Genomic DNA, 16,156 nt, shown 5'->3' on the forward strand with positions numbered 1-16,156 from the left:
GGGGGAGAGGTAGAGGGAGAGGGAAAAGCAGATTTCCTGCTAATCAGGGAGCCCTATGTGGGGCTCAATCATCAGACCCTGAGATCATGACCTGAGCAGAAGGCAGAAACTTAACCAACTGAGCCACCAAGATGCCCCAAATTATTGTAAGTTTTATAATTTCTCTGACTATAATAATTTTTAAGTCTATATAATGTGAATACTAATATCTACCTCCAGCATTTTCAGGACTTCATTTTGGAAACCACATGAGTTATTATTATGGATTATTAATTACTTAATTAATTAAATTTATTATTTATTATTAATTTGGAAACCATTACACAAAAGATTGTGTGCTGGCAGCACTATGCCCAAGTGGGTTATCTTTTTTCCAATGAAACAAAAGATACATAAACAAAAAATTTCCTTCCTGAGATGTTACTGATATGTCACCATTCATGAATAAATGTGTATGAGTTAAGTTAAAGGCTAAACTGCTATAACAAAGAAACCCAAATATATGGTGGCTTAATATTTTCTCTTTCACTCAATAATCTGAAATGTGTATGAGTAATGGGGTTGTTTCCAGACTGATGGGATAGCCTTGCCCCATCTTATTAAGAGATCCAGGTTTCTCCCAAGTCAATGATTCTTTTTTATTTATTTTTTTATTTTTTTATTTTTTTTCAAGTCAATGATTCTTGATCTCCTAGGCCATTATTGTCTTCACCTTCATGAAATATTCCACAACCTCCACATTTCATCTCGTAAGAAGAAAAGTGACAGGAAGCCTTGGGAAAGCAATTTATTTCAAGCAAGTGAAGCATTTACACACGTAACTTCTACTTACAGTCTATGGGTGAAAACTTAATTATGTTGCCTATTTAGCTACAAGGGAAGCTGGGAAATGTGGCCAAGCTGGAAAGTCATACAGGAAAAGGGGAGAAGGGGAGAGTAAATTTTTAGAAAAAAATTAGCTATTTCCCTAGCTATACAAGAAGAAACTGAAGATAGGAGAATTTACAAAAAAAAAAGACTTGCTGTCAGAATGAAATTTATGTTACTCCTTAAAACAGATTCAAAAAAAGGAAAGGAGAATGATCAGATAGTTAAACAGGAAGAAAGGGAAAGGTGAAAGGAAGATAAAAGAAGTAGAGAGGCATATGACCTACCCTGAATGCTAAAAGAGGAAAGTAAGAAAGTGAATTTAAGAGTTCTAACATACAGATGGGGCGGGGTAAAATGGCGAAAGAGTAGGGTCCCCAAGTCACTGTCCCCACCAACTTACCTAGATAACTTTCAAATCATCCTGAAAATCTACTAATTTGGCCTGAGATTTAAAGACAGAACAGCTGGAAAGCTACAGAAAGAAAAGTTCGCACTTCTAACAAGGGAGGAAGACAGAAAAAAAGAATCCAGTTGGGGAGGGGCCCCCACAAGGAGCCGGGCTAAGGCTGGGCAGCGAGAGCATTCAGGACAGGAAAGTCCAGCCCTGGAAAAGCAGGAATTTTAACAATCTTCCCAGACAGAAAAGCGCTCACAGGGAGGTCAGGCAGGATCCCAGGAGGGGCAGTGGAACCTCCAGGCTCCGGGGTCACTAACAGAGAAGGTGTGCCCCAGAGGAGAGCGCACAACACACCGCCGGCCGAGTACAGTAAAGGGCTGGAGCCCGAACCCTGCGGGGCCTCGGGAGAAGGTCAGGCCGCGGCTCTGCGCAGACGGGGCTGTGCGGCCCCGAGAGCGATTCCAGTGGCGAAGGCCCCAGAGCCCAGGGCGCCGGGGGACACAGACCAGGATCCTGCACTCCCCGGGGGACAGACAGAGGCTGGGAGGGCACAGGACAGCGAGGATGCTTCTGCCACTGGGCTGCCCGAGCTGTGCAGACCAGCGCCTCCCATCCCTGGAGAATCCAGGCCAATGCAGACTGGAAGACTGTGGTAGTTACTGCAAGAGCTGACTCCAGGGCTGGAAGGCTGGCTGAGGACAGTCTTGTTATTCCTCCTGGTGTCACCCTGTGCCTGGGAGGGGCGGGGCGCCCAGGGAACAGGGGCCTCACAGGATAAACAGCTCCCACTGAGCCGAGCACCTGGCAGGGTGTGGGACAGTTCCCCAGGTGCACACACCTGAGAATCAGCACAACAGGCCCCTCTCCCAGAAGACCAGCTGTAAGGAGAGGGAAAGAGCAAGTTCTTGACTGAGCAGCACTGGAGAGCTTCAGGGGAAGTTGAGGGATTTACAGTATATAGAACCAGAGAATACCCATCCTTGTATTTTTGTTTTTTGTTCATTGGTGTTTTTTCTGTTTTTTTCCTTTGTTTTCCCCTTTTTTTCTCTTTTATTTTTCCTTCCTTTTTCCAGTACAACTTGTTTTTAACCACTCTTCACTGAGCAAAATGACTAGAAAGAACTCACCACAAAAGAAAGAATCAGAAACAGGACTCTCTCCCACAGAATTACAGAATTTGGATTACAATTCGATGTCAGAAAGCCAATTCAAAAGAAAATAATAAAGCTACTGGTGGCTCTGGGAAAAAAGCATAAAGGATTGAAGAGACTTCATGACTGCAGAATTTAGATCAAATAAGGCCAAAATTAAAAATCAATTAAATGAGATGCAATCCAAACTGGAGGTCCTAATGATGAGGGTTAATGAGGTAGAAGAACCAGTGAGTGGCATAGAAGACAAGTTGATGGCAAGGAAGGAAGCTGAGGAAGAAAGAGAAAAACAAAAGATCATGAGGATAGGTTAAGGGAAATAAATGACAGCCTCAGAAGGAAAAAATCTACATTTAATTGGGGTTCCAGAGGATGCCGAAAGGGACAGAGGACCAGAAAGCATATTTGAATAATCATAGCTAGAACCTCCCTAACTTGGAGAGGTAAACAGGCATTCAGATCCAGGAGATAGAGAGCCCCCCACTAAAATCATAAAAACCGTTCAACACCTCGAAATTTAATAGTGAAACTAGCAAATTCCAAAGATAAAGAGAAAATCCTTAAAGCAGCAAGAGATAAGAGATCCCTAACCTATATGGGGAGAAGTATTAGGTTAACAGCAGACCCCTCCACAGAGACCTGGAAGGCCAGAAAGGGCTGGTAGGATATATTCAGAGTCCTAAATGAGAAGAACATGCAGCAGAATACTCTATTCAGCAAGGCTTTCATTCAGAATAGAAGGAGAGATAAACAGCTTCCAAGATAGGGAGAAACTGAAAGAATATGTGACCACCAAACCAGCTTTACAAGAAATATTAAGGGGGACTCTCTAAAAGAAGTTCAAAGAAACAATCTACAAAACAGTGACTGAATAGGTATTATGATGACACTAAATTTATATCTTTCAACAGTAACTCTGAACGTGAATGGGCTTAATGATCTCATCAAAAGGTGCAAGGTTTCAGACTGTATAAAAAACACAAGACCACTATTTGCTGTCTACAAGTGACTCATTTTAGACCTAAGGACACCTACAGCCTGAAAATAAAAGGTTGGAGGACGATTTACCTTTCAAATGGTCCTCAAAAGAAAGCAGGGGTAGCAATCCTCATCTCAGATAAATTAAATTTTATACCAAAGACTGTAGGAAGAGATGAAGAGGAACAGTAAATCATACTTAAAGGATCTATCCAACAAGAGGACTTAACAATCATGAATATTTATGCCCCTAATGTGGGAGTTGCCAAGTATATAAATCAATTAATAACCAAAGTTAAGGCATAATTAGATGATAATACACTTATACTGGGAGACTTCAACACAGCGCTTTCTGTAAATGACAGATATTCTAAGCACAACATCTCCAAAGAAACAAGAGGTATAAATGATACATTGGACCAGATGGATTTCACAGATATTTACAGAACTATACATCCAAACGCAACTGAATACATATTCTTTTCAAGTGCTCATGGAGCTTTCTCCAGAATAAACCACATACTGGGTCACAAATCAGGTCTTAACCAATACCAAAAGATTGGGATCCTCCACTGCATATTTTCAGACCACAATGCTGTGAAACTAGAACTCTATCAGAAGAAGATATTTGGAAGAAATTCAAACACGTGGAGGTAAAAGACCATCCTGCTAAGATGAAAGGAAATTAGAGAGGAATTAAAAAGATTCATGGAAACTAATGAAAATGAAGATACAACCGTTCAAAATCTTTGGGATACAGTAAAAGCAGTCCTGAGGAGGAAATACATTGCAATACAAGCATCCATCAAAAAAACTGGAAAGAACTCAAATACAAAAGCTAAGCTTGCACCTAAAGGAACTGGAGAAAGAGCGGCAAATAAAACCCACACCCAGCAGAAGAAGAGAGCTAATAAAGATTCGAGCAGAACTCCATGAAATAGAGACCAGAAAAACTGTGGAACAGATAAACAAAACCAGAAGTTGGTTCTATGAAAGAATTAATAATATAGATAAACCATAGCAAGCCTTACTAAAAACAAAAAAGAGTCAAATTAATAAAATCATGAATGAAAAAAGAAGAGATCACCACCAATACCAAGGAAATACAAACGATTTTAAAAACATTATGAGCAGCTATACACCAATAAATTAGACAATCTAGAAGAAATGTGCGTATTTCTGGAACCCCACAAACTACCAAAACTGGAACAGGAGGAATAGAAAACTTGAACAGGCCGATAACCAGGGAGGAAATTGAAGCAGTCATCAAAAACCTCCTTAGACACAAAAATCCAGGGCCAAATGGCTTCCCAGTGGAATTCTATCAAACATTTAAAGAAAAAAAACAATACCTATTCAACTAAAGCTCTTCCAAAAGATAGAAAGAGATGGAATACTCCAAACTCGTTTTATGAGGCCAGCATCATTTTAATTCCAAAACCAGACAAAGACCCCACCAAAAAGGAGAATTATAGACCAATATCTCTGATGAACACAGATGCAAAAATTCTCACCAAGATACTAGCCAATAGGATTCAATAGTACATTAAAAAGATTATTCACCATGACCAAGTGGGATTTACCCCCAGGACGCAAGGCTGATTCAACACTCCTAAAGCAATCAATGTGATAGGTCATGTCAACAAGATAAAAACAAAAACCATATGATACACAGGAAGAGTTTGACAAAATACAGCACCCATTCCTGATCAAAACTCTTTAGAGTGTAGGGATAGAGGGAACAGTCCTCAGCATCTTAAAAGCCATCTACAAAAAGCCCAGAGCAAATATCATTCTCAATGGGGAAACACTGGAGCCTTTCCCCTAAGATCATGAACACGACATGGATGTCCACTCTCACCACTGCTATTCAACATATTACAAGAAGTCCTAGCTTCAGCAATCAGAAAACAAACAGAAATAAAAGGCATTCAAATTGGAAAAGATGTCAAACTCTCCCTCTTTGCAGATGACTTCATAATGTACGTAGAAAAACCAAAAGCCTCCACCCCAAGATACCTAGAACTCACACAGCACTTCGGCAGTATGTCAGGATACAAAATCAATGCCAACAAATCAGTGGCATTTCTATACACTAACAATGAAACTAAAGAAAGAGAAATTAAGGAATCAATCCCTTTTACTATTGCACCGAAAAGCATAAGATACCTAGCAATACACCTAACCAAAGAGGTAAATGATCTATACCCTAAAAACTACAGTACACTTCTGAAAGAAATTGAGGAAGACACAAAGAGATGGAAACATATTCCATGCTCATGGATTGGGTGAATTAATACTATGAAAATGTCAATGCTACCCAGGACAATTCCCACATTTAATGCAATCCCTATCAAAATACCATGGACTTTCTTCAGAGAGTTGGAACAAATTGTTTTAAGATTTGTGTGGAATCAGAAAAGACCCCGAATAGTCAGGGGAATATTGAAAAAGAAAACCAGACTGGGGGCATCACAATGCTGGATTTCAGGTTGTACTACAAAGCTGTGATCATCCAGACAGTGTGGTACTGGCACAGAAACAGACACATAGATCAATGGAACAGAATAGAGAACCCAGAAGTGGACCCTAAAGTCGATGGTCAACTAATATTGGACAAAGCAGGAAAGAGTATCCACTGGAAAAAGGACAGTCTACTCAATATATGGTGCTGGGAAAATTGGACATCCACATGCAGAAGAATGAAACTAGACCACTCTCTTGCACCATACAAAAGATAAACTCAAAATGGATGAAAGATCTACATGTGAGACAAGAATCCATCAAAATCCTAGAGGAGAACACAGGCAACACCCTTTTTGAACTTGGCCACAGAGACTTCTTATAAGACACATCTATGAAGGCAAGGGAAACAGAAGCAAAAATGAACTATTGGGACTTCATCAAGATAAAAAGCTTCTGCACAGCAAAGGAAACAGTCAACAAAACTAAAAGACAACCTACAGAATGGGAAAAGATATTTACCAATGACGTATCAGATAAAGGAATAGTATCCAAGATCTATAAAGAACGTATTAAACTCAACAGCAAGGAAACAAACAATCCAATCATGAAATAGACAAAAGACATGAACAGAAATTTCACAGAGGAGACGTAGACATGGCAAACAAGCACATGAGTAAATGCTCCGCATCACTTGCCATCAGGAAAATACAAATCAAAACCACAATGAGATACCACCCCACACCAGTGAGAATGGTGAAAAGTAACAAGACAGGAAGCAGCAAATGTTGGAGAGGATGTGGAGTAAGGGGAACCCTCCTGCACTGTTGGTGGGAATGTGAACTGGTGCAGCCACTCTGGAAAACTGTGTCATTGTTCCTCAAAGTTTGAAAATGGAACTCCTCTATGACCCAGCAATTGCACTGCTGGGGATTTACCCCAAAGATACAGATGCAGTGAAACACCAGGACTCCTGCGCCTGATGTTTATAACAGCAATGTCCACAGTAGCCAAACTGTTGAAGGAGCCTCAGTGTCCATCGAAAGATGAATAGATAAAGAAGCTGTATTATATGTATATAATGGAATATTACTCAGCCATTAGAAACAACAAATACCCACCAGATGCTTCGACATGGATGGACCTGGTGGGTTCTAAGTCAATTGGAGAAGGACAAACATTATATGGTCTCATTCATTTGGGGAATATAAAAAATAGTGAAAGGGAATAAAGGGGAAGGGCGAGAAAATGAGTGGGAAATATCAGTGAGGGTGATAGAACTTGAGAGACACCTATCTCTGGGAAACGAACAAGGGGTGGTGGAAAGGGAGGTGGGTGGGGGTTGGGGTGACTGGGTCACGGGCACTGAGTTGGGGGCACTTGATGGGATGAGCACTGGGTGATATGCTATATGTTGGCAAATTGAACTCCAATAAAAAATAAATAATAAAAAAGAATTCTAACATTCTTATACAGTATCATGAGTCTCAGCAAATGGGTCTCTTAAAAATTATGTGTAATTCCCAAAAGCTGCCCCTCAAAAGATGAGTGTCAGGCAGAGCTGTAGAAAGGTTGACTGGAAGATGGTAAGAGCTGTGCTGTGAGACTTAGCAGAAAGATATGATATTTTAATGAGAGGCCTTCCAGCAGGAGATGCTTGGAAACTTGTGCAAATTTAGGGATCTCAGAATGCCATGGAAAGTCAAGCCTAGGCAATACCATAGCCCACTCTCCCCAGGTCCTATACCCTAACATCAGCTGGGACCAACTATTAAAACAATCAAATTATTAATTTTTGGTTGAGTCCTTATGTCCTAGCTGTAACCCTGAATGTGTTTTGTACTCTTTAAGTCCTTTTTCAGCTTTTCTCTCATAACTACTCGTCTTGCCTCATATCTTCCTGAAAAGGGAAGCACCATCCTATCAGAGTTTCTCAATCTCATTCCTTCTATCCTCAATCTTTGTTGATTCCTGTCCTCTATTAAAGTTCTATGAGAAACCAGCCAAAAAAATAAAAAATGGTTCATTTTTCCCTACAACAAACTGTTGAACATTGTTATTTTCTTTAAGGTGCCCATAGAATTTTATGATAATTCTCATGCTAGACATAATGTGTATACCAGACATGCAAAGAAGTAGGACAATACACCCATATTTTGAGTGAGAAAAATGAATGAAAACCAACTCAGAAATGACAAAAATAATAAAATCAGTAGACAAGAACATTAAAACAGTTATTTAATAACTATATTCTAAATATTCAGGAAACTATAGAAAAACATAATAAATGGAGACCTAGAAGATTTAGAGGATTCCAATATAATTTCTGCGATATAAACTACAGTGTCTTAAATTAATAATACACTTAATGGGATTAACAGTACATTAGACATTGCAAAAAAAAAAAGATTGGTGAATTTGAAACACTAGCAATACAACTTATCCACATCAAACACAGAAGAAAACAAAAAGCATAAGAATAGTACATCAGTGAGTCCCAAATCAACATCAAATAGCTTAATATATGTGTGATTAAACCCTACAAGAAGATAAGGAGTGGAATAGAATGTAAGAAACATTCAAATGTATACAATGGAATATTACTCAGCTATTAGAAATGACAAATACCCACCATTTGCTTCAACGTGGATGGAACTGGAGGGTATTATGCTGAGTGAAGTAAGTCAGTCGGAGAAGGACAAACATTATATGTTCTCATTCATTTGGGGAATATAAATAATAGTGAAAGGGAAGGGAGAAGAAATGTGTGGGAAATATCAGAAAGGGAGACAGAACGTAAAGACTGCTAACTCTGGGAAACGAACTAGGGGTGGTAGAAGGGGAGGAGGGCGGGGGGTGGGAGTGAATGGGTGACGGGCACTGGGTGTTATTCTGTATGTTAGTAAATTGAACACCAATAAAAAAAAATAAACATATATATATTTAACCCCCCCAAAAAAAATAAAAATTAAAAAAAAAAGAAACATTCAAATGAATAAAGGGTAAATTTTTTCCAAATTCAATAAAAAGTATAAACTCATAGATATAATAAATTCAGTAAACTGCATGCACAGTAAAAACTAAGAAAAATCACCAGTACACATCCTTAAAGCCAATGATAGAAAAATCTCTAAAAACAACCAAAATAAAAAAGGCACAGTAAATACAGAGAGAAATGATAAGAAAGATAGAAGACTTTCTATAGGATCAATGCAAGAAGACTATGGAGAAAAATCTTTAAAGTTCTGAAAGGGGAGAAAACTGTCAATGTAGAATCTTGTGTCCAGTAAAAATATCTTTCAAAAGTAAAGGTGAAAAATATTTCACAAATACAAAAGGAATTCTTCACCAGTAAACATAAATGAGAAATATTAAATGAAATCTTCAGTGAGAAGGAAAATTATGCCAGATGGAGATCTAGATTTACTTAAAAGAATGGAGAACACTAGAAACAGTAATTCTAGGAAAGATTTAATATTTTATTTATTATTTAAATATATTTAAAGATAATAAACTACCTAAAGAAAAATAATAAGGGGGACCCTGAGTGGCTCAGTGGTTTAGCACCTGCCTTTGGCCCAGGGCATGACCCTGGAATCATAGAATTGAGTCCCACATCGGGCTCCCTTCATGGAGTCTGCTTCTCCCTCTGCCCCCACCCTGTGTGTGTTTTCATGAATAAATAAATAAAATCTTAAAAAATAATATTGTGGGATTTATAATACATTCAGAAGTAAATGATGACAATGACACAAAGGCTATCTGGGAAGAAATGAAATAATGTTATCATAAGATTCTTAATACTATATATTAAATGATATAATATCACTTGAGATACTCTGTGATAAAGAAGAATACTACAAACCCTAAAGTGACCACTAAACTTAAACACATAGTTACAGTTAACAAGCTAAATTGGAAATCAAATCGAATCATAAAAAATACTTGTAGTCATGCAAGGGAGAGCACAAAATAAGAATAACAGGGAAAAAGTAGATGAGATAAAGAGAAAGGAAATAGAATACAGTAAATTTAAATTCAAAGTTCAAGCATAGGGCACTCTCAAGAACAGTGGATGTCTTGGGGAAAGACATTCCACCTTTAGAATCATGAATGAAGTAAAGATACAGCTTAGTATTAAGTAAAGTAAAAAAAAAAAAAAACTAGTAAAGATACAGCCTGTGCTAGTTCACAGGAGAAAATCAAGGAGTAAGACAGCTGGGATAAGCTGTCCAGGAATGAGAACAAATATCAAACACTGACCTCATACAATGGAGTATTATTGAGCCATCAAAAAGAATGAAATCTTGCCCTTTGCAATGATATGGATGGAGCTAGAATGTGTTATGTTAAATGAAATAAGTCAGTCAGAGAAAGACAAATAGATGATCTCATGCATATGTGGAATTTAAGGAACAAAACAGATGAACATATGGGAATGGAGAAAGAAAAAAAGGAGAGAGAGAAACAAGCTATAAGAGACTCCTACTGATAGAGAACAAATATGCTTTCTGGTTCTCTGTCCCTCTCAGTGCCCTTTGGAACACCAATTAAATGTAGATTTTTCCTTCTGAGGCTGTTATTTATTTCCCTTAACCTTTCCTCATGATCTTTTAATTATTTTTCTCTTTTTTCCTCAGCTTCCTTCCTTGCCATCAACTTGTCTTCTATGCCACTCACTGGTTCTTCTACCTCATTAATCCTCATCGTTAGGACCTCCAGTTTGGATTGCATCTCATTTAATTGATTTTTAATTTCGGCCTTATTTGATCTAAATTCTGCAGTCATGAAGTCTCTTCAATTCTTTATGCTTTTTTTCCAGAGCCACCAGTAGCTTTATAATTGTGTTTTTGAAGTGGCTTTCTGACACTGAATTGTAATCCAAATTCTGTAACTGTGGGAGAGAGTCCTGTTTCTGATTCTTTCTTTTGTGATGAGTTATTCCTTCTAGTCATTTTGCTCATTTAGTCCTCTAGTCATTTAGTGCAGAGTGGCTAAAAATGAGTTTTACTGGAAAAAGAAGGAAAAAAAAAATGGAGGGGTATCCTCTGGTTCTATATACTGTAAATCTCTTGACTTCCTCTGGCGCTTTCCAGCTTGCTCGGTCAAGAACTTGCTCTTCCTCTGTCCTTCCAGCTGGTCTTCTGGAGGAGGGGCCTGCTGTGCTGGTTCTCAGATGTGTGCACCTGGGGGAGCTGCCCTGCCCCCTGCCAGGTGCATGGCTCAGTGGGAGCTGTTTATCCCGTGAGGCCCCTGTTTCCTGGTGGCCCCTGCTCCATCCCAGGTACAGGGTGATTCATGAGGAACAACAACACTGGCATTGGCCAGCTCTCCAGCTCTGGAGTCAGCTGCTGCAGTAACTACCACAGTTTCTCAGTCCACACAGTCCTGGATGCTCTGGGGTGGGGGTGCTGATCTGCACAGCTTGGGGGTGCCCGGCTGCTGGAAAGCCCTCCCTCTCTTGGGCCCTCCCCACCTCACCTGTCCTGGCGGAGCTCAGGATCGCTGGCGGCATCCCCCATTGCCCTGGGATCCGGGGGCCTGTGCTGCTGGATGGTGCTTACGGGGCGCAGCTCCCCAAGGCAGCAGGGCGCTGCCCCCTCCGCCCAGAGCCGCCGCCAGAGCTGCTCCCGAGGCCTCACAGGGAGCGGCTCCAGCCCTTTACCGAGCTGGGCCCCACGGTGTGTGGCGTGATCTCCCCCAGGGCACTTCCTCTGTTAGTGACCCGGGGAAATGGGAGGCTCCACTGCCCCTCCTGAGGTTCTGCCCGAGTTCCCTGGTAAGAGCCTTTCTGTCCAGGAAGAATCCGGTGAAGATTTTTAAAGTTCCTGCTTCTCCAGGACTGGGCTTTACTGTCCTGGAGGCTTTCACCACCTGACCTTAGACCGGCTCCTCTAGGGACCCCTCCCCAACTTGATTATTTTTTTCCCCACCTTCCTACCTTGTTAGAAGCACAAACTCTTCTCTCTGTAACTTTCCAGCTGTTCTCTCTTTAAATCTCAGGTTGAATTTATAGGTTTTCAGGGTGATTTGAAAGTTATCTATGTAAGTTGGTGGGGACTGGTGACTTGGGGACCCTACTCCACTGCCATCTTGCCCCCTCTATTTTTAAATTTGTTTCAAGCATGCTTGTGATTGATCATTGAAGTGTTTTTGTGATGGCTACTTCAAACTCTTTCAAATAATTCTACTATCTATATCATCCTGATGTTGCTGATATGACAAGTTTTTGTCAACTGAAACTTGGGCATTTAGCTCTTATTTAAACTTTGTGTTTTATCTGGTGTTCTTTGACACTGTACTGGGAGAGTAAGGGAGCTTCACTTTATTATCACTGGTGGAGTTCCAAATTTCACACTTAAACTTTCAGTTTCAACTTAGTAGCATTATGAAATTGGGATTTTATAAAATCTGGGAGGATTATATATGCTCTGTCTTTGAATATTTCCATGGAGGACAATGGACATTGGGGAGTCCAAATTATTATATTTGCATATGTAATGAAAAGGTAGCTATGATTTTGGTATCATAATTTTCTGTTTCCAACAATGCCCAATTAGTAGCCACCAGGGATTCTAGAGGGACATTGGACTTTGTTCTATCTTCTAATGAGGTCTGGTGTGTCTGGGGTTTGCCACTGGTCCTAATGGATCCTGACTGGTGTCAAGAGAGTCGAATGCTAAGAATATGATGGGGGAAATTACTTTAACTTTTATCTTAGCTACCAATGACATGTTTATTCTCCTCAACATGGAGAATTTAGGAAGTGGAAATGCATTTTACCTGCCCTGGAATGCATTTAAGAAGAATACTATTAGAAGGGACTAGTTTGAGTGAGGAGGCTAAGTCTTCCACCCTGCTCTGGAACATTTTCCCAGCAAGCAGAGTCTCCTGTTGGTGGTGGCTGACTTAGGAGCAGAATGGGATTTTGGAGAACCTGGAGCCTGTAAGGAAGGTATAAAACTTTTTGGAATTCCAAGTTAACTTACTCCCAGATTCCAGTAGAGCACTGGGGATGGTATATATGTGCTCTCCTTTCTTTCTCAGGATTTCATCAGGCAAGAATGCCATGGAACTTTCACTTTTGTTTACCCCAGTTTTAGAAAGTTCCAATTTCGTGTGAAGAAGCATGCTTAGCAGACAAGATGCACATTTTGAAATTTTCTCTAGGACAAATTAGGATAATTTTAAATGCAAGTGCTTCTCTCTCTGTCTCTTCCCATCCTCCCTCTCTCTCTCTCTCTCTCTCTCACACACACACACACACACACACACACACACACGTACATACACACACAATTTCTAAGTGCCTAGATCAGAATTTTGATTTGTTGGAAGAGTGAAAGAGAAGGAGACTGAGTTCTGTTTATTGTGAGCTGCATTTAGGTGAGTAAATGACCTTAGTGTGATTGCATTATTTTGCTGTTCGTTTATTGTAAATTGAAGCAGAGTCTGTTCCTCTTTAGACTGATTTAATATACTTAAAAGAGTGAGGTTTGACTAAGTCAGACAGCCAGTTCAGAGATCTGAAATGAACACTAGTTGACCAGAGTGACAAAGGCTTACATAGAGAAGTTTATGGACTTGAAGGAATATTTTATTTAGGTGGGCAATAGAAGAGAGAATGATCAGAAAATAATTTCCAGAGTCAAGGCATACAATTTCTCTTTCTATCCTCAGGCTAGCATCTCCTAAATGTAGGGACTTATAGGGTCAGAAGATATTCTCCCTTAGAATGACCACTTACTGACTAGTCTCAAGCTCTGTAGGAAAATTGCCTGACCTGTGTCTCCAAAAATATAATTAGAGTCCACCTGCTACTCCAGTACTCTCACTTTAGAGAGCTGCACCTGGAAGCAAAGGGAGTTTCCCTACAGATGATGTTATGACTTCAAATATGGATGAAAAATCCTAAGGATATCATCAAGGTATATATATATTTTTGTTGGGATGACCTACTCATGATTATAAGTATTTTAACTAAGGATACAATTTTACTTTTATAGTATTTACATTGTGGATGCATGATATGAAAGGTACCTTATCAATAATCAGATATATAACTTAAAGAAGGATTTTTTTCTGCTTGTGAATAAACTATAGAAGAATAACTAAACTGTTACAGTTACATTATTCTTTATGAAGACTTATAACCACATGCACAGTTCTTTTTTACCACTTAACATAAACATATTCATAGATAAAAATATATTTTTACTTAATAAAGTGCAAAACTTAGACATAAAATATAAAGTTTAAAGTAGTAGAAAAATCCAATCACCATTCCTACATTATTTTTTTATTGATTTATTTCCATTCTTAAAATTTTTAAATTAAAGTATAGTTGACACACAGTGTTCCATTAGTTTCAGGTATACAATATAGCAATTCAACAACTCTATATGTTATGCTATGTTCACCACAAGTTTAGCTAACATCTGCACCATACAATACTATTACAATACCATCAATTATATTCCCTATGCTATACTTTTCATCTCTGTGACTTATTCATTCCATAACTGGAAGGCTGTACCTCCTACTCCCCTTCTTCCATTTGTCTACACTGTTTTATACATTTAATAAAATAAAGTTCTTCATTCTTCAGTTATGATACCCTACACAATAGCTCAGAGAGTTGGAGAAATGGAAAAGTCGGTGATGGAGGATGCAAGAAACCACACAGAAGTTCAGGAATTCACCTTGGAAGGTTTTCCTGGTGTCCAGCACCCTGGAAAGATTCTCTTCCTGGTGCATCTGTTGGCATACCTGGCCTCCATCATGGGAAACATACTCATAATCACCATTACCTGGGCTGACCATCACCTCCAGACACCCATGTACTTCTTCCTCAGCAGTTTCTCCTTTTCTGAATGCTGTTTTATAACCACTGTTATTCCAAAATTGCTGGCTATCTTTCTGGTAGGGAGGCAATCAATTTACTTTGCTGCCTGCCTCACACAAGACTTTATCTTTCTTTTCCTGGGAATAACTGTTTTCTTCCTTATGGCTATATTATCCCTAGATCGGTACTTGGCCATTTGCAAACCTCTGTATTACCCAACCATCATGAACCCAAGGATGTGTTTCCTTCTGGTCATTGCCTGTTTAGCTTTGGGATTCATCCTTATGGTGGTTCCAGTTGTAATGCTTTCCCATTCATCCTTCTGTGGTTCCCATATCATATCTCACTTCTGTAATTTTGGGCCCCTGGTTTATCTCTCCTGTTCTGATACCAGATTTACTGAGATGTTGGCCTTTGTCCTTGATTTGTTTATCCTTTTGACATCCCTTATCATAACCATCATTACCTACAGCAACATAGTAATCACAATTGTGCAACTCCTATCAGCCAAGGAGAAAAAGAAAGCTTTCTCCACCTGCTCCTCTCACCTCATAGTCCTCTCTCTGATGTATGGCAGCTGTGTCTTTATATATATGAAACCAAAGCAAACTAAAGGGCTAGACTCCAACAGAGAGGCTACCCTTGTGAACATGGTGGTAACCACACTGCTCAACCCTGTCATCTCTACTCTGCAGAACAAGCAGGTCCACTGGGCTGTAAGGGATACTCTGTCCAGGGTTAGACTGAAGAAATAGAACCACTGACTGTCAGAGGAGAATGCTACTTCTACATCTAATACAATGTCCCCCCTATTTCTGGAATCTCCTATATAGGCTAGCAAATACGTTGTTAGAGGTTCTGCTTGTTTATTCTTAGAATAGGGGCAAATTTATCTTATAATCCAATATTCCCCACTTTTTGAAAACTCTAACATTCTTCTTTATACTGAGATGAAATTATCTTCCTGGATCTTTTCACTAGTTTTAGATCACTAGAATTCAGCAAATTTTAATGAACAGCCTCATATACATGATTCTGTTTGATGCATGTGGAATCTCAAAGTTGGAAAGCTGGTATTTCAAGTATCTATTTTTGGTAAGTGCATGAGGATGAAAAATGAAATTCACAAGAATTAAGAGTATCAAATTGGTTCAAGGATAGATGTAATGAGGTCACTATATTTATTTTTGAAGGACACATATATATACATAACTGTCATGATATTAATAATACTACTTGAAATGACTTAATGCATTATTTTCAATGGTGCATAGTTTTTTATAAATAGAATGTAAATCTTTATATTTCTTGTTCTGACTATAATAAAGACATATAAATGTCTCTAATTGAAATGGAAAGTTTCCATTGGTATTACTGGTTTGCCAGGATGATTTCAGTACTAAAGACCTGATGATGAGTACCATAGGAAAGGAAGCATTATAAGTTTTGGAA

The 16,156-nt window shown here is 39.2% G+C and overlaps 1 protein-coding gene across 1 annotated transcript; it reads left to right on the forward strand.

Moving 5' to 3' along the window:
• Positions 1 to 14,505: 14,505 nt before the first annotated feature.
• On the forward strand, positions 14,506 to 15,459 carry OR6D6 (olfactory receptor family 6 subfamily D member 6). The gene has a single exon (XM_038579225.1). The coding sequence runs from the start codon at positions 14,506 to 14,508 to the stop codon at positions 15,457 to 15,459; it is 954 nt and encodes a 317-aa protein (XP_038435153.1).
• The last annotated feature ends 697 nt before the right edge of the window (positions 15,460 to 16,156 follow it).

Source organism: Canis lupus, chromosome 28, assembly GCF_011100685.1.
Source record: "Canis lupus familiaris isolate Mischka breed German Shepherd chromosome 28, alternate assembly UU_Cfam_GSD_1.0, whole genome shotgun sequence".
NCBI classification, from domain to species: Eukaryota; Metazoa; Chordata; class Mammalia; order Carnivora; family Canidae; genus Canis; species Canis lupus.

Bases quoted from the DNA above. Each gene is read 5' to 3' on its own strand.
- OR6D6 (XM_038579225.1), top strand. From the start codon at position 14,506: ATGGAAAAGTCGGTGATGGAGGATGCAAGAAACCACACAGAAGTTCAG.